The sequence below is a fragment of the Penicillium taxi genome (genome assembly GCF_028828555.1).
Source record: "Penicillium taxi strain IBT 34144 chromosome Unknown utg000006l_segment0_segment0, whole genome shotgun sequence".
Taxonomy (NCBI): domain Eukaryota; kingdom Fungi; phylum Ascomycota; class Eurotiomycetes; order Eurotiales; family Aspergillaceae; genus Penicillium; species Penicillium taxi.
Window position 1 is genome coordinate 2,113,216 of NW_026643208.1, and position 18,540 is coordinate 2,131,755.

The 18,540-nt window shown below is 44.7% G+C and overlaps 5 protein-coding genes across 5 annotated transcripts; 2 read left to right on the forward strand and 3 right to left on the reverse strand.

Moving 5' to 3' along the window:
• Positions 1 to 889: 889 nt before the first annotated feature.
• N7495_009883 (GMC family oxidoreductase) lies at positions 890 to 2,793 on the reverse strand (the record flags this gene model as incomplete). Its single annotated transcript, XM_057212534.1, has 2 exons — positions 890 to 2,491; positions 2,551 to 2,793. The coding sequence occupies 2 exons, from the start codon at positions 2,791 to 2,793 to the stop codon at positions 890 to 892; spliced, it is 1,845 nt and encodes a 614-aa protein (XP_057059397.1).
• A 1,327-nt stretch (positions 2,794 to 4,120) lies between these two features.
• On the forward strand, positions 4,121 to 5,497 carry N7495_009884 (uncharacterized protein; the record flags this gene model as incomplete). Its single annotated transcript, XM_057212535.1, has 5 exons — positions 4,121 to 4,288; positions 4,345 to 4,381; positions 4,446 to 4,462; positions 4,569 to 4,945; positions 5,002 to 5,497. 5 exons carry the CDS (start codon positions 4,121 to 4,123, stop codon positions 5,495 to 5,497), a joined length of 1,095 nt encoding a protein of 364 aa, XP_057059398.1.
• Positions 5,498 to 8,948: 3,451 nt separating this feature from the next.
• Positions 8,949 to 12,357, forward strand: treA (alpha,alpha-trehalase treA; the record flags this gene model as incomplete). The annotated part of the gene is made up of 4 exons (XM_057212536.1): positions 8,949 to 8,960; positions 9,016 to 10,764; positions 10,817 to 11,104; positions 11,155 to 12,357. The coding sequence occupies 4 exons, from the start codon at positions 8,949 to 8,951 to the stop codon at positions 12,355 to 12,357; spliced, it is 3,252 nt and encodes a 1,083-aa protein (XP_057059399.1).
• A 1,136-nt stretch (positions 12,358 to 13,493) lies between these two features.
• cat1 (catalase catB) lies at positions 13,494 to 15,963 on the reverse strand (the record flags this gene model as incomplete). Its single annotated transcript, XM_057212537.1, has 6 exons — positions 13,494 to 14,401; positions 14,463 to 14,637; positions 14,688 to 14,852; positions 14,902 to 15,317; positions 15,365 to 15,590; positions 15,652 to 15,963. The coding sequence occupies 6 exons, from the start codon at positions 15,961 to 15,963 to the stop codon at positions 13,494 to 13,496; spliced, it is 2,202 nt and encodes a 733-aa protein (XP_057059400.1).
• A 1,367-nt stretch (positions 15,964 to 17,330) lies between these two features.
• Positions 17,331 to 18,000, reverse strand: N7495_009887 (GNAT family N-acetyltransferase; the record flags this gene model as incomplete). The annotated part of the gene is made up of 2 exons (XM_057212538.1): positions 17,331 to 17,545; positions 17,604 to 18,000. The coding sequence occupies 2 exons, from the start codon at positions 17,998 to 18,000 to the stop codon at positions 17,331 to 17,333; spliced, it is 612 nt and encodes a 203-aa protein (XP_057059401.1).
• Positions 18,001 to 18,540: the final 540 nt, after the last annotated feature.

Sequence of the window (18,540 nt, forward strand, 5' to 3'; positions counted from 1 at the left end):
GTCTGTGAATGATTTCCTATCCCAGCAGGGGGTATGGTTTCTTGCGATTACATCGACAACAAGGCTGCCATGGAGATGATAGGCAACCTTGCACTAGTGGTTTCTGTGAAGCTAGTATCGGTCTGAAGGGAGAAAGCTATCAATTAGCCATAAGAAAGAAAAAGAAAGAGCAAGAGGCTAATAGTCCGAAAAAAGGGAAAGTGTCTAGACTATATATCTGCAATCCAGATATCATACGGGGTGCGGTTATAACATCTAATTGCCGAAAAACACGAAGCCTTAAAAGCTTACTTTAATTAGAACCCACTTGAAACCTAACTGGTGGCAGTTCATCTAGCAGCTCCGGAAGACCACCGAATAGATAAAAAGATATGCAAACTTTCCGAGTGACAAATAGCGCTTGACCTGTAACGATTCTATTGCCGTAACTATCTAGTTACTATTCTAAGTTTGAAGAACAGAGACCACTAGTTTCATATCAATTCTTTGGCGTATTTAGTAACGTGGCCATCGCGGTTCTTTGTACAAATACGCCAATCTCCACAATTTTCGGCAAATTACATGTACAAAGATGCGATCAGGATCGTACTATTAGTCATTCAGGGTTAACACCCATAGACGTCAAGAAGATCCACCATCCAAAATGAAAGGACTTCGTGGAGTTAGCTTCAGCCAATCACTACTGAGTTATTACATCATGGAATCGAAATAATGACTCCCAGTATCTGGAGCCTTGAATAAAAACTAAAATAGTAGTTTCAAAATGGTATATTCTCTCTCGCGTGCTAAAATCAAGAGCATCGGAAATGAAACACCTTACACTATGTACATAATATTCTAAACTCAAGAACCGGTAAAGCACTTGCATTCTATCAACTTCAAGAGAAGATTAAACATTTATATCTGCCAAAATGAGCTCGGCAGCCTTCTCTCCAATGGCGAAAACAGTAGCTTGAATGTTACCACGGGGAATAAGAGGAATTATACCAGAATCGACGATGCGCAAGTTCTTTGTGCCATAGACACGGAGCTTGGAGTCAACGACACCGCCATGTTCCTTTGGAAGCATGGAAGTCGTACCGCACAGATGGTAATGAGCAACAATACGATTTCTTGTCAGTTCAATCGCTTGTTCAACAGACATGTTCGCGGAAGACTCCTGCAGACGTCGACCGCCAGACTTGAGCAGTGGTGCCATGGGTTCAGTGAAAGCGATAGTTTCCAGCCAGGCAGTAAGACGACCATGGAGCTGGATATCGATAGGGTGTTTGAAGAATCCAATGTCGAAGGTAGGGTGGTCATTAATGTCAGAGGATGAAATGTGGGAGCTACCACGCGAGAAAGGGCGGTTGAGAATAGAAACAATACTGGCGAAGCACTCGGGCTCGGTCATTGCAAAGATTCCCTTGGGGCTAGGTCCCTTCTCAGGCGTGATTTGGAATGGTGCCAGGGTAAACTGTCCAATGGGTTCATCCTTGTCCTCGAGCATACGCTTGATGATATCGTACTGAGCCTTCAGACCTGGTGAGAGGCCTTCATCCTTAATGTGTTCCTTAATAAGTACTTGGAGTTCCGGGCCCTCAAGCTCGGGGGGAGTAAGGAATGCTGAATGCAGAGGAACAATACCAAGTGGTCCAGCACCGGTCTGTTGCCAGGCTGCCATAGCACCGGCTGCAACTGCAGGGTCTCGTAGGGCCTCAGCAGTCATTTGCCCATCTGCAGCCTCCCAACTGAATGGAACGAAACCGTGTTCCTGGGAGTTCTCTCCGACACCCGGGAGATCAATGATCGTCTCAATGCCATGCTCGCGAAGGATGGTGCTATTACCGATTCCGGAAATCTCAAGTAGTTGAGGGGTCTTGAGAGCTCCAGCAGCCATAACGACTTCATGCTTAGCGGCTACAGTACGTGCAACTCCGTCCTTGCCGGTGAAGACGACTCCCTTCACAACGGCATCTTTCCCGTCTTCTTTTTCAATAAGTATCTTCTCAACAGGGGCTTCAGTGATGACACGCAGATTGGGTCGCTTGGCGGTTTCCTCATCATAATAAGCCGACCCGGCATGGCTGCGATGTCTAGTTTTGGGGTCGACAGTTCCCGGATTACAGAAGGCGCCCTTGGCAATTCCTGACATAGGATCTCCAGTGACCTTTTTGTTCAGATTCTGGAACACCTTGGGCCAGGCACCGTTGAATGCTGGGAATGGTCCCTCGCCGAATGACACTTGGAGTGGACCCGAAGTTCCCTGAACAGAGGGATCAATATAGTCAATGGACAGTTCCTCCTTGGTTGCTGCAGAAGGGGGAGTGAGAGTTTGCGACTTCTTCAAAAATTTGGAAAAAGAGTCCCAGTTCCAGCCCTCGTTACCAAGTTCCTCCCAGGCATTGATATCAGTTTGACTGGGGTAGATACTCATACCAAGGTTGATGGCAGAGGATCCACCCAGAGTCTTTCCACGAGGCTCGGCCAAACTTCGACCATTGAGACCAGGCTGTAATTAATTGTGAGATCTCCTGTTCCTTCCAAGACCCATTTCATGCAGCCTCTTACCTGAGATGTACTAGTTATGCACCAATCGAATTCGGGCTCAAAGTAAGTGGTGGCAGCGAGACCTGGTGCCTGAATTCGGGGGTCATTGAGACGGTTGGCTCCGGCCTCAAGAACGAGAACATTGACGGAGGAGAGCTCGGTCAATCGGTTGGCAACTACTAAACCAGCAGTACCACCACCAACGATGACATAGTCATACTCCTTGTGTAGATCCTCGAGGGAGGAAGTGTCGGAAGGAGCCATTGTAAGCCACAAAATTTATCTTTGGTGAGAAAGAAAGGATGAAGGTCCAGCCACAACAAGTATATCAAAATACGGAGCTCGAACTGATGAAGAGACCTCTCGGAAAAAGCCCTCGAGGGCCCGCCTCGTATTAAGGGAACACCCGAGTTACCAAGTGGTCTGATGCTCCACACTTCCACAGCCAACAAGTTCAAGCCAAGATGTTTGGTGGATGATACTGACAGATTTCAGGGGTTGCCCCAGAATCAAGTCCAAATAGCTCCAGGATTTCCACCTTATCCCGTTAGATACTCCGAATGACCGGGAATGCTGTCCGATAGCCGAAAGAAAACATAGAGAGGGGCCAGATAACGCCTTCTGTGGTGGGACTCTTAAGTCCACTTTCATACCTTGGTAACCTATCAAGATTGAGATGACCCATAAACCTAGAACCAACGCAATCGTAGAACAAAAGTTCCAAGGTGCTAATAAGGGGTTCGCTTTGACGCTCCCGCTCAGCGCCACTAATTTAAATTAAGCGTGAACGTGTGAACGTGGTTATTATAGTTGCGAACGCTGTAGCTGTGCACTGTTTCTCCTTAATTGGATCAAATATACTTGGGGTGTCTTACGCTTAAATATTTACATTCTAAGGTTCTATGACTTATGACTTTTATGATATTGATGACTGCTACTATGACTTTATGACTTATTATATAATAATGCTATTGTTCATATCAAATCAAAGTGGGTGAAAGCTCCGAAAGTGGGAATCTTACTACAGAGTGGAGAACTCACACGTGTGCATTAGACGTACCCGAAACTCATGGTTTTGCATATTTGTTGTGAACTCTTTGTTACATCTGATACTAGAAGGTTGAATATCTCGAAGATCGAAGTCTTCAAAGTCAGACGTTAAAACGGTATCTTTGAGATTAAACTTTCCATACGTTTTGTTGAGTCTTACTGACAATCTGCTGACAGTCGCACTATACCCGAAACACTACCCTATTCCCAAAAATAAGGCCATTAGCCCCCACCCTCCACCTTCAAGTGGAAAAAAATCAAAAACTTAATGCCGTAAGCAATGCCATAATAGTCGCTCATATGCTAGAAATCATTGCGACCAGAGGATTCCTCCTTTGTTGATCTTCCAGAAAACGGGGGTAGTTCATGAGAGCTGTGGCCTTCTCTACTGTTCCTTTGGCCTGTGGGATATATTTCATTTTAAATCTTTTAAATCATATTCAGCCTTGTTCTTGAGCCTTGTTCTCGAGCCTTGTCTGTACCTTTTCACCCCCGCATTTGACGAACTCAAAGGCGCTGATAACGAGCTGGAAATTTCGCCATGTCTCCAATAACTTACAAGATAGATGTACCACTAGCGCGAAATCCAATCATTGTGGTGTGTGTCCTGGGTGCTTTGGCTACTGTGACTACGGCATTGCGCTTTCTAGCTCTACGAATTAGACGGGTATCGCCTGGTCTTTCTGAATATCTTATCCTTGGAGCACTGGTATGTTTTGCTGGTCCTGATACAATTTACAAAGGCTAATCGTTGTATTCATTTAGTTTATAGTGTACGCTGATATAGCGATCGCATTAGTCCGTATGATAACACCTTCACGAAACACAAGCCCACAGAATCTTCAGCTAACGGACAACTTTCATAGTCGTGATCATTGGAGGAGTAGGTAGAAACTCCAATACTCTTCCGGCGTCAACTCAAGTGATTACTTTAAAGGTGATAATGATATGGTATGATGTGGTGTGCAATATGCTAATATGAGTTATAGACAATTCTACCGCTCGAAGCTCTGTATGGAATTGTCCTGGGTCTGGTCAAGACATCGATTTTGCTCTTTTACTCGCGCATCTTCGGGACCAAAAAAAGTTTCCGAATCAGCCTCATCATAACTATGTGCATTATTTGGGCATGGGCTATTAGTGTCATCCTCGAGACCTTACTCCTCTGTCGGCCTCTGAAATACAACTGGGATACTTCAATCAAGGGTACATGCGGTAACCGAAATGCGGGATACGTCATCGCCGGTACAATGAATCTGATCACCGACTTAATGGTGATGGGACTGCCCATACCTCATATCTGGAAGTTACAGCTAAATACAGCCAAAAAGGCTGCTCTGAGCAGTGTTTTCTGCATTGGACTTCTGTACGTTCTACTTCGTGCTTCACGACACTTTCGACTTGACTAACAGAATTAAATAGTGTCTCCATCATCAGCCTCATTCGCTTGAAGTCCTTGATGGTGATCAATTTCTCGAACATTACCGAATCAGTTCAAATGGGAGTCATGTGGACTATAGTAGAGCCCGAGCTAGCCATAATATGCGCCAACATGCCTTTACTCAAGACCATTCTATCGACATTTGCTCCATCGTTGTTCTCTTCTGGCCGCCGCAACAAGTACGGCAAATACGGCGCTTCCGACCAGCAGACTTTCTCTCGACTACAAGACGGCCTGTCATCAATGAATGGCGGAAAAAACACAGTTTACCCAATGAACAGACTGGATCACGAGGCTCTCCATACTCACATCTCGACCGGCAGCCCAGATTCACAGAGAATACTCGGGAAGTCAGGAGAGGTTTTCACGAGTTCAGGAAGTCTTGATGATAATAGCTTGGACGGACCTCATGAAATTGAGGTTCAACCTGCTTCTGGGATCAACGTAACCCAGAACTTCTCCATTGAATATCGGTAGTATATCAAAAGGATTATGGGGGTTAGTTTATTTATTTTGTCTCTTTAGATCTTATACCACTTTGTAGAACAATGGATTAACGGATTTCTTATGTTTCACTTTGATGTAGGCATTTATTAGGCTACCCTTACGGGGTTTCCAAAGTTATATAGTACTCCTGATTTTGCATGTTTTTCTATGAGTATACTTCCTGCATGAATTTGGGAATCTATATAAAGATTTTCTAATTGAGATTGAAGATTACTTACTATATGAGACTCGGCGATTTGACCTGTCATTATCATTTTCAATTAGCAAATCTCCATATTAGCACTTGCTAAGCTCGCCAGATAGAATTTACCCTTGAAACTGATGTCAAAACTTTCAAGATGGAATCAAAGAACATAACTTCCGAATGTCCTATCTGCCAATCAAACAACAGTGATTACATCCGTGGAGTTGTGAAAATACCATGTAGTAAGAACAAGAAATATGGCTCTACTCTGAACTTTCAATAGTGGAGACTTCGAACCCTCTAGGGTTCTCTTTGGGGCCATTTTCAACGATACATGTTTCATCAAGACTACTTCCAAGGTTCTTTTGTGGGGGCGTTTTTCTCGAAAGTATGTGCGTTTCGGGAAAACTGTCTCAGCGGTAGTAAACCATTAAGGCGGTCTGTAGCGGCAGAACCGAGTTATCACTTATCTAGAACTTGTGATAGTTACAGAATGGAAACCTTTACACACCTCTTCACTTTTTGACTCCCTACTTTCATTGAACTTTCGTTTGTGGTTGTGGTTGGTTTTTCTTGGCTGAATCCACCTGCACGCCCCGACCGTGTTGCCTAGAGCGTTCCCGTCTCACTACTTAGCAAGGTTACATGGGTACAGTGGGGTTGCAAAGAACACGGGACAAGCCCCTAATTTTCTGCTGGTTTCTGCCAGGCAGAAAACCTCCAATTTGTTTAATATTTAGTATGCCAGCCATAGTTTTTTATAACCTCAGCCTATTAGGCATGGTAATACCCAATCTCTCTAGAATATCGAAGCTAGTATTTTCCTAAGCCAGCTGAGCCGTTTTAACTAGTAATTCATGGGTCGTGTCATCATCAGGAAGGAGTAAAAGCTCCAGACAGAGCTTTAATATTTCAGCCTTTAATAGCGCCCAGAGGTTCTCAAGAGGGTTTAAATCAGGGGGAATAAGGCGGCCAAGCCATTAAGGTAAATCCAAGCTCCTCCAAAGTCGCTTTAAATAGACGCGTAGTATGAACAGGGGCATTATCATGCTGGAAAATCGCATTATCAATACTTAAAGTAGGTAGATATCGATGATAAAAAGCATCAATCGTACGTGCTGAGGCCCCTGATTTCTTCAATTCAGGATCTCATTCGAGGGCGACTAAGGTTGTTCGCCTTAAAAGGCCTGAAAAAGCAGCCCAAAGCATCTCCTTTATCTGTTCCTCGCGGGCTGATACTTGTTGGCATCGGCTAGTTTCCTCGCCACCAAGGCCTTCGTATCGGTTTAATTGATGTTTTGGAGATATGAAGGACCATTGAGAACGCTCTCCAATACCTCTTTCAACCGTACATTCATCAGACCAAAAAACACGACGCAAATCTTTAGGAGAAAAATGTTGATATCGATCTACTCATTCAAGTCGTTTTTCGGCGTGGACTGGCTGAAAAGATTGACCGTTTTTTTTTTCTATTTCCGAAGATTGTGAGCCTGAGTTAGGTACCAAAGGGCGCAACTCGAGATCTTATTATTGATATATCAATAAGGGCGCTCCCTTATCAAGATATCAGGCGTCACTTTAACCGTCTCATCAAGACGCTTTTGCCATCCGCATTAAGCTTAGAGGGCCGCCCAGGGCCAGCCATTCATTAGCCATCAGGCCTCTCTAGTTTCAATGTCTTTAAGATAGTACTTAATAAATGGTATAACAGGGAACACAAGCTTCTTGATACGCCGTGCGCACTAGCCATTAAGACGCCTTAATTCACATATTTGAATACGTGCCTCGGGTGATAGTTGGGCTTTATGTGGAGGAGGTGGCATGATGAAGATAATACACGTAATAAAAGGCAGCGTAAGAAGTAGTAAAAGGTAGTAAATGATAGAGATAGTGTAGTATAATGTGCTCACACGTTGTTTACCTTAAGGCGGTGTAGGCGGTTTGGGCGGTGTAAATAGACGGTGTAATTCTAGATGTACTGTGTTCAAATTTTTTAGCAACAAAGCTGTAGAAGGTATCATGAGTGAAGAGATCAAAAGCACCGTTGTTGATCACTGGCATAAAATTTTTCCTTCTTAAGTGATCGCCACTCTCCCCCTTTCAAGCTTCATCGGCTCGCTATCAGGAATGTCATCCACGTAAAGGGATCGGCCGTATCGACCCATATCAGTAGACGCCGAGATTAACAAGCAACTAGTGTCCCCGTGGAACTCTAAATGAAACAATTTTATCTCTCGTCACAAATTGTCACGCCTTACTCCTTACAGAGGTAATGGCGGTCGAACTTAACTGTTTTTGTGTTTAAGTGGTGTTTTTTCGTCGCGTCGCGTCTGATTTTCGTGTATTATATGTATTATATTGTGTTTTTTAGCTATTAAATTACATTTAGTGGTTCTGTAAAAATGATTCCATGGGGCGCCAGTCTCGCGCTAACAATAACAGGGCATATATCCGTATAGGTGCATTGGGCCGTTCGTTAGACATCGCATGATCTCATATTTTCGCAGATCGAATCAAATGTGTCGATTAAACGGCGTGGACGCCATCGCGGAAAATTATTCTTCCGAAGCCCAGGAGAAAACATGGTGGCTAAACTACTACTTTGTACAAAGGACGTCGTAAGAGTCCTCGGGTAGCACAGAATATGCGTAATAAGTTAGTTACTATAGATCCTAAATAGATTTAGTCACCCAGGAACTATTAATAAAATTTTAAGTTATTACCTACTGTTGCATAGGGCTCCCCACTACGGACATTTTTAGATGAAAAGTTCATGATTAGTCACCCACGCTTACCCCACAAAATCGGAATTAGAGTTTACCCGATGACGATTCGATAGCCTCGGTTCATCAAAACCAGGATTTCTGTACCAAATATTGAGAGTCAGTCATAGTACCTAGCTCAAGCTCTAACATTCATCGTCATGGCTTAGGACTCAAGTTTCACTGACTACCCCGCATTTCCCGGTTGTTTCGATGTCATATCTGGACTGTCAAAGAGCCGCCTCCGACATTTTCGATACTGACCCACCTAGGCACTGAATAGTAGTCATCCTGTTCGTTGTTTAGTTTAGTCAGAGACTTCTGCTTGGCTGTGAACAAATTACCTCAAGTTAAAAGTTGCTTTCGCTACTTATAAATTTCAAATTTCACCCTTGGTGCTTCTTAATCTATACACTGCCCCCATTTGAAGAATTTCCTTCCTTTTAAGACTAATGTTAGAGTAAAAGCTTTCAAGATGCAGTTGAAAGTGAGTGGTACTTCTGTCATTCACCTAATGACAGCAAGAGCTAACATTCCAAAAGATCTTTGCTTGGGCAGCCTTCTCATTGCTCGGTTATTTCACCTCACTTGGTGAAGCCCACCACACTCGTCGTTCTAATGCCTACCAGACTCGCATTACCGAAGGCTTGAAGCAACACATGGGGCTAAACCATAAGGCAAATATCAGCAGCAGCAATGTGTATCAGACTAATTTCGATGGTGTTACCTGGGACGAGGAAAACTGGCAACTCGCTACAACCAATCTCCAGCAAGGTCAATTTCAATCCCGAGGCTCTGTCGCGAATGGATACTTGGGTATTAATGTGGCCAGCGTTGGCCCATTTTTCGAGGTTGATTCTGCCAAGGATGGAGACAATGGTATCAGTGGATGGCCTCTCTTCACCACACGACAGTCTTTTGCAACTATTAGCGGCTTTTTCGACTCTCAGCCAACCACTAATAAGACAAACTTCGAATGGCTCTACCAGTATGGAAGTGACAGCGTGATAAGTGGTGTGCCGCATTGGAGTGGTTTGATCTTGGACCTCGGAAATGATACTTATCTTGATGCAACAGTGGACAACACCACCATTTCCAATTTCACATCCGTTTATGACTATAAATCAGGAGTGCTTTACTGGTCATTAAGTTGGAAGCCAAGTGGTAACACTTCTTTCGAAATTGAATACCGCCTCTTCGTCAATAAACTATACATTAACCAAGCTGTTGTGGACATGCATGTGATATCAAGTGCTGACACCAATGCTTCGATTGTGAATGTGATTGATGGAGGTTCTGCTGTCCGCACCTCTTTTGTTCGGTCTGGTGAAGATAATGGTGCTATATTCTCCGCCGTACGGCCGAATGGTGTTGCTAATGTCACAGCCTATATTTACGCAAACATGAGTGCCAGCGAGGATATATCATCTCGACAGATTGTCAACGACAAGCCTTATTTGAGTGCAGTCAATTCTTCTATCGCCCAGTCCGCCTCTGTAAAATTGAAGGCGGGAAAGATATTTCATGCCACAAAATTTATTGGTGCGGCATCTTCGGACGCCTTTGCTGATCCGATGGAAGTGGCAAAGAATGCTTCTATTAGCTCATCGAAGAACGGCTATGCCTGGTCCCTGCTTGCTCATCTGAAAGAATGGGCTAGCGTTATGCCCGATGACTCTGTTGATCATTACTCGTTTGAAAATGGCACTCTACCTTCAGACATTAACATTATCGACTCGTCTATCATCGCTGTTGTTAACACCTACTATCTCCTTCAGAACACTGTTGGAAATAATGCTATTAACGCATCTTCTGGAACGGCCATCAATGTGGACAGCATCTCCGTTGGTGGGTTGACCTCTGATTCATATGCTGGCCAGGTCTTCTGGGATGCCGATCTCTGGATGCAACCAGGACTTACTGCATCTCATCCAGAAGCAGCTCAGCGGATCACAAACTATCGCTTGAAGAACTACGGCCGGGCAAAGGAGAATATTCAAACTGCATTCGTGGGTTCGCAGAATCAGACTCGGTTTTCAGAATCTGCAGCTATCTTCCCTTGGACGAGCGGTCGATATGGCAATTGCACAGCTACCGGTCCCTGCTGGGACTATGAGTATCATATCAACGGCGACATCGCGATGGCTATTATCAACCAATGGGTGACCAGTGGTGATACAGAGTTCTTCAAAGAGACTTTTTTCCCTGTTTACGACTCGATTGCCACACTTTATGCAGACATGCTGAACCCGAACGGATCGTCTTGGACTCTTACCAACATGACGGATCCAGTAAGTGCCTTTATCATATGGACTTGATCAAGGAGCTGCTAACACTGAGTAGGACGAATATGCGAACCATATTGATGCGGGTGGATTCACGATGCCACTTATTGCGCAGACTTTGATGTATGCTAACGCCCTACGCCAGCAGTTTGGACTTGAAGAGAATTCAACATGGAATGAGATGGCCTCTAATGTTCTAGTCCTTCGTGAAAATGGAGTTACCCTCGAGTTCACCACCATGAATGGAAGCGCCGTGGTGAAACAGGCTGATGTCGTGCTAAACACCTACCCATTGGACTACTCTGCGAGCTACAGCGCCCAAGATTCGCTCAATGATCTTGAATACGTGGGTCACGTTCCATACTTCTCAAAGATTGAATTTCTGACAGCCACTAGTATGCTAACAAGCAGTCTACCGACGGTCCCGCCATGACCTGGGCCATATTTTCCATCGTGGCTAATGAGATATCGCCCTCTGGGTGCTCAGCCTACACATATGGCCAATACGCTTATAAACCATATACACGTGCTCCTTTCTACCAGATGTCAGAGCAGTTAATTGATAATTCTACCACTAATGGCGGCACTCACCCTGCATTCCCGTTCTTGACAGGTCACGGTGGTTCCAACCAAGTCGTTTTGTTCGGTTATTTGGGACTGCGCTTGCTTCCTGACGACATTCTCCACGTTGAGCCAAATCTCCCACCTCAAATTCCGTACTTGAAGTATCGAACCTTCTACTGGCGCGGCTGGCCTATCTCTGCTTGGTCTAACCACACACACACCACTATTAGCCGTGCATCCACCGCGCCTCTAGCTACTGCAGACCAGCGCTTTGAAAACAGCTCAATTACTATCAACTCTGGCTTTGAATTGAATTCCACCACGTACCACCTTCCTCTCAATGGCTTCGTGTCCATACCCAATCGCCAGATCGGATCACAGAACACAGTCTCCGGAAACCTTGTACAATGCCAATCGATTGAGTCGCCAAACTCATACCAGCCAGGCCAATTCCCAATAGCTGCCAATGATGGTGCAGCATCCACAAAGTGGCAGCCTTCATCAGCAGCGAATTGGAGCTCTCTCACCGTGGAACTAGGCGCCGGAGCTATCGTATCAGGATTCTACTTCGACTGGGCCCAAGAACCGCCCGTGAATGCAACCGTAATCTTCCATAACGAAACGCTCGACAACCCCGTTCAGACCTACATCACATCTGATGGAGCTTCAGTACTCAAAGTTGCGACCGAGCTAAACAACATCATCCTCTCAAACCCTTATAACGCGACCAATGTCGATGTCATCGCTATTCCGGCTGGAAACACAACCAACGTGACCTTGAGTAAACCAATACCTGCGGCACGATTTGCCTCTTTGCTGATTGTGGGTAATCAAGCCCTCGACGCTGTCGATGTTCAGTTCCAGAATGGAACTGGAGCAACGGTTGCAGAATGGGCTATCCTGGGACTGACTGACGAGGAGTCTTCTGACATTAGCAGTGAGAAGCGGAGGATGAATGTGCGTGCTGCTAAGACTTTAGATGCCGCATCTGGATCTTTCATGCGTCGCCGCAGACAGTTCCTGCCAAAATATTAAGATTTTATGAATTTTATGAAGAAAGAATTGATGAATAAGTTCAGGATTAACTGGTAGCCTTTACCAAGTCTTGAATGAACATTACTTTTATTTAATGGAATGCCCACTAGATATTGACTTTCGTGAACCATTTTATCTTTCCCATCCAGCATATGAATTTGTCGATGACTGGCAATGGCCATCTGTCCTTTTTCGTGATGGCATCTAGTTTTTGATGGTCAATGCATAGTAGAGACTTCCGTCCTGTTTGCGTACCATCAATATTGGCGTTGTAAATGACGAGTTGCTTGGCTTAACGAAGCATCTATCCACGTTCTACATTATGTATGCTTGGACTTCTTCTTTCGATTGCTTGTCTATATGTATGTAGTCTGCACACTCCATTTGGAACCACTGGCAGCAAAAAAGTAATGAGAAGGAAGAAAAAAGGCGAATATAAAGTGAGACTCAAATAAATCTCAACTGACGTCAAAAATTCAAAGGGAGTATTTTCTCTGTATAAATGATCCTAGCATGGGTAGCATATACCTGTGCTTATCTATGTAACTTTGGAACTTCCTTGTGGTAATCTAAGCTACATATGGATGTAAAATGGAGGGATGATATCAAATCAAGGTCGCGATGTCATTGACATAAACCTCCCAATGACGTTAAAAAGCAATAATTTCAGGGTCTTTCTTCTATAGGCAACAAGACAAGCAGTAATGAGAAGCAAGCTAAAAATGTAAATACACAGCAATGACCTCTCTTCAAGTAATGAGAAAAAATGAATACTAAAGAAGTAGTCTGATAGCTTTTAACCAGCAAAAAGCACATCATATTGTAATTAGGTCTGGATTTATACCTAGAATAGTGCATTTCTGGCATTAGGAGACCAGAATTAGAAATTGAAGTAGAATCGTAGGGTAAGGAGAAATATATGTTATATGTATACCTAGGTTGTAGAAATATACTTGAAAACAACACCGGAGAAAGAAGATATCGGGTTGATCATATAATAAAATAGCAGATTCTCATTGAGATTTGATGCAAGGGACCACTCATTCATTTCATCTAGGGACACCACAAAGCAACTGAAGTCAAAGCTGTACAGTCAATATACTAATTAGAAAATGCCTCCAATGGTGAAATAGCCCTTAAGAATCCAGTGCAAAGCGATCCAAGAACTTGAAGGTGGCTAATCCATCCTTGAGTTCGTCCACAAATTTATCAGCGACCTCACTTGCCACATAAACACCCTCGCGGTCAGTAGCAATCTGCGCAGTTGACAGTGCATTAACACCGTTACCCAAGGCACCGATAGGCTTACCAAATCTGAAAGCATCAAGGAGAATATTCAGTGGGCGGCCGGCTGGGTATAAAGTGCTAGAACCAGAAGTTTTGCTACCGGATGTTAAAGCAGTATACAAACCCTCAGTACCATCCGCAATAACAAGAGCGTCAAAGTTAATCGCATCGGAGGCAGAGTATGTCTGGTCTACACCATCTGCAATTCTCTCGCCAACAACAACAACATCTACATTGACAGAACTGAGCTTAGCGGCCAGTGAAACTCCTTGCGCAATGGAAGACGCATTGTTCACCGACGCAAGAACGCCGACTTGGAGTCCATCGAGCGTTTTCAGCTTCTGACCGAAAGCACCAATATGAGCGGTGGTATTATCGTTGTAGTATGTCGTGTCTGGTTCTGGAGCGTCAACACCAATGGCCTCTGCAACACGCTTGGCCAAATCGTTGCTGATGCGGTTGAGTTGGATGATGACATTCTCGCGAATGACTGTGCTGGTGACCTTTGAGTTTTCGAAGCGCATTGCGTCGACGACAAATTGCTTTTCAGCTGGGACGAGCGAGTTCCAGAAGAGACGGGGCTGGGACCAGACGTCGTCAAAGGTGGGACTGACGTTGCGGACCAACTTGCCGCTTGTTGTGCGGCCAGGTGCGGTGAAGAAACCCTTGCCGACGGTTTGGTTGGCTTGTTTGGGGGAGCCGCTGTTAGGTGTGTTTGGTGTGTAAGCGTCTTTGTTGAGAGGGATATACATTTGCGCTGTTAGGCAAGTTTGTTAGAATGATGGGTTGAAGATGTGTGGGAGTTAAGGGGTATTCACCTGCTCCGTCGCGGTTGTTGTTGTGAATTGGTACACGCGGACGGTTGATGGGAAGTTGTTCGAAGTTGGGGCCACCATGACGGTTCAATTGAGTGTCAAGGTAGGAGAAAATACGACCCTGGAGTAGAGGATCCTCTGTGAAATCCACACCGCGAACAATATGTCCAGGTTGGAACTGGCGTGAGCTGTTAGTTGAGGTTTAGGTTCGGGGACAGCTAGACTAACCATGACCTGCTCTGTCTCTGCAAAGTAGTTGTAAGGGTTGCGGTTTAACGTCATCTTGCCCAGTTTGGTAACAGGGACAAGTTCCTCTGGGACGAATTTAGTAGGATCTAGGAGGTCAAATCCGAATCGGAGCTGATCAGATTCATCCATGATTTGGACACCAAGCTGAGCATATATTAGCGCTATTCATCATGTAACTGGACAGACTACTCACCTCCCACTCGGGATACCGCCCGGCTTCAATGGAATTCCACAGATCCTGACGTATAAAGTCTGAATTCTTGCCAGCCACCTGCTGGGCTTCTTCCCACACAAAGCTAGCCTTACCCTGCAGACCTTTCCAGTGGAACTTGACAAGCTTTGAAGTACCATCCTCTGCGACCAGACGGAAGGTGTGCACTCCAAAGCCGTCAACATGTCGGAAAGACCGGGGGATACCGTGTCCAGCCATGGCCCACAGCAGAGTATGCAATGCACTGGGTTGCTGGCTGAAGAAATCCCAGGCTGAGTCGTGGGCCGTGGCAGCTTGAGGAATCTCATTATCACCACGGGGCTTGACAGCGTGGATCAAATCTGGGAAAAGAATAGCATCTTGGATAAAGAAAACAGGAATGTTGTTTCCGACGATGTCTACACCCATTAGATTGGCCAATATAAAGACAAGTGGAGATAATTACCAAAATTTCCTTCGTCCGTGTAAAGACGGACGGCAAACCCGTGAACATCACGGGCAGTATCGGCGCTTCCACGACTACCAGCAACAGTGGAGAAACGAGTGAAGACAGGGGTCTCCTTGCCTGCGGCAGACAGGAACGAAGCGCCGGTGATGTTTGACCAGTCACCATAGGAAGTGAAGACACCATGGGCGCCGACACCACGAGCATGAACAGCACGTTCAGGAACCTTGAAAAAGACACTAGGTAAGCAGGAATCTATTGATAATGGGTTTTAATATAAGACTTACCCGCTCGTGATCAAACCGTTGGATTTTCTGACGAAAAATAAAATCTTCAAGCAGAGTTGGACCCCGCTCACCCGCTTTGAGGCTGTTCTGGTCTTCAATGGGACCACCGACATCAGAAGTCATATATACACTTGAATCATTAAGGTAGAACTGGGACAGAAACTCTTCAGTCTCAGCAGAAGCATCTTCCGACCCGTCATCCCGACGGAGATTAGTATGAGGGTTGTAGTTAGAGGGGATTTCACCCGTCATGTATGGACAGGCAGCATTGGCAATGCCAATGAGGCTTAGCCCCAGAGCAAGTCCTCGCATTGTGTCAGGAATTCACCGGAGTTCAAAATACTTGTAGACCAAGTATAAGAGAATTGATGAGAAAAGAAAATTACGCGGGAGTCACAGTTATATGCAGGCGAAATTACTAGTGCTGCAGGAAAAGGTACCTTGCGACTTTTAGCTGATGTGATGTTGGCATCCAATCATATCCCCTGTTTAAAATGTATCATAAGCACCACATGGGCAGACACAGCTGTTAACATGATTATTCAATCAAAGCAGTCTAGAATTTAGGTTGTGCCCCACGAACGGATCACCCGGTAACAGAGTGGTGGAACTGTGCCAATATTTGAGAATTCAAGACATCATCAGCAGCCTATAGGTTTCAAACTGGATATCCCGAAGCTGGACTGCCATGGCCATTGGTTTTGTGCTGTCATTCGTATTCAGATAGTCCATAGTCCTGTTCACTGCTTACAATATCAAAAATTAGCTGCCAAGAGAGTCTTGTTGTCTCAGCGTTGGAGGATGCGGAGTACTCGCAAAGCTGATTGGTGTGGAGCAGCATCCTTAAGGTTGATGGAGTGGAGCTTTATCTAAAGTAGTTTAGGCTAAGGTACCTTGTAACTGGATCTTCAAAGAATATCAGCATGGAGAAGTGGAAATTGGCCAGTGTGAAGTGGCCGTGCTTGGCAGCTTTGTAATAGCTTGGTCTAGGCGGGCGTCACAGAATCCACGGGTCACTCCATACACTCATTATTGTTCCCACTTTCCTCTACCTTGAATCGAGCATTTTTCTTCACAATTTTTTTTCAATACAGTCGTGACGTCAATTCTCGCAAGGTCAGACATTTCCCGGCTTATGGCGTGATTAAGATTCAAGTACCTGTGTAATCTTGAATCTAGAATTGCATAATTAACTAGTAGAGACTCCATGGCTGACAAAAGCAATTGAAGTGGGTAAATATAAGCCAATTGGAATTCCTAATGACTGGATTCTGATAATAATGCTGTTATTACCTAGGAATAGCGATGTGGAGAGAAATTTAAAACATAATATCCTTGCATCAAATCTCAGCAAGGATCGTCGCGTATCCCTGTTCTACCGGAATTCGGCCAGCTTCCCCTCTGTTTGCTGAATAGCTAGCTTACTGAGGTTTGGATAAACCTTGGAGTTTCCGGGAAGCGTACTTCTATGACTTGGCACTTGGACAAAATTAGAATAACACATGAGTATTTCGTACTTAGGTAGCCTCCACATATGTACCTCCACGGCTGTGTTGAAGTTTCAGCAGTAAATATTTGAAAACATTAGAATATAGTTGGTTAAGCATAATTGTCGGATCTTGGGATCCGGAGTCTCCCGGATAATCTTAATTCTTGTACTACAGCAAATCTTCTCGAAATTAGCCCCAATGTCGGGCCATGGATGCAATCTCACCTGCACCAGGCTCACTCTTATCCACAAACTTGAACTTCTTATACAAAGGTGCGCCTGCCTTGCTAGCGTCAACATAGACACCGAGTCCTCCTTCATCGGCAGCTTTACAGCCGAACTGTATTAGGGCTGAGCCAGCCCCACGCTGTCTGTAATCAGGGTGCGTGCAAAGCAGGTCTAGATCTATTGATTAGAAACTAGTCAGCATGATACTCTAGAACAATAAGAGCCTATGACATACATATGTGGACCTCATCGCCCATCACTCGCTTCCTTTCCTTTTCCAATTTATTGAAAAAAGCATCGCATGCTTCCTTCGACTGATCTTCAGACCAGGGAGAGAAGCGGGGTCCTCGATCTTCGGGCATCGAGTAGTCCCATTTCGCAAAGGCAATTAGCCGTGGTAGGCCTTGTTCGTTCATAGACTTTGTATCCTCAATTTTTAAGTAATGCATGGCTTTTTTGTTGAGAATATCGTCTAGAAAGAGGCCATGAAGCCATTGGCGCGTTTTGAGCGTGTCAGGGAATATATCTTGTAGGTTTGTGAAAGATTCATAGAATACATCGACAGCGGCGGGGACGTCATCCGAAGTCATATGCTTTAATTGAAGAAGTTCTTCTGGGTTCAATTTCTCCATTTTTTGTATTTGGAGCTGGATTGGGGGAAAACTTCTAGCAAGTGGTTTCCTGTTGGGTAATTGCAATATTTAAATGGCGAAAATGCGGGGGTTGGGGAGGTTGGGGAGGTTGGCTAAAAGTACGTATTTATGACCGTCAAATCATGTAGGGAAAACGAACAGGCCACCTAAAAGGAAAATAAAATCACGCCCAGCCTATGTGCCAAAGTGCCAGATAGCCCCAAGCTATCTTGGCTGGCAGGGATAGATAGCATAAAGATATCTGTGATGATCCTCGGTACCACATTACTAAGATCGATGCAATGGCCGGAAAGGGCGCGGCTCAATGTATTTATGATGGGACTGCATTAGAATATGCTAGCGTATCTAATTAAAACAGCCCATAAGATTTTAATGGTTCCCATGATAAGAGTGGTAGTCTAAAAGCATTCCGTTAATATTATCGGAAGCTAAGTCGAGGGTTTGAATTAGAGCTCAGAAGACGATTATCTATATCTCTTAACAGAATCGATTTTCTACAATGACATGTCCGCTGAAGGA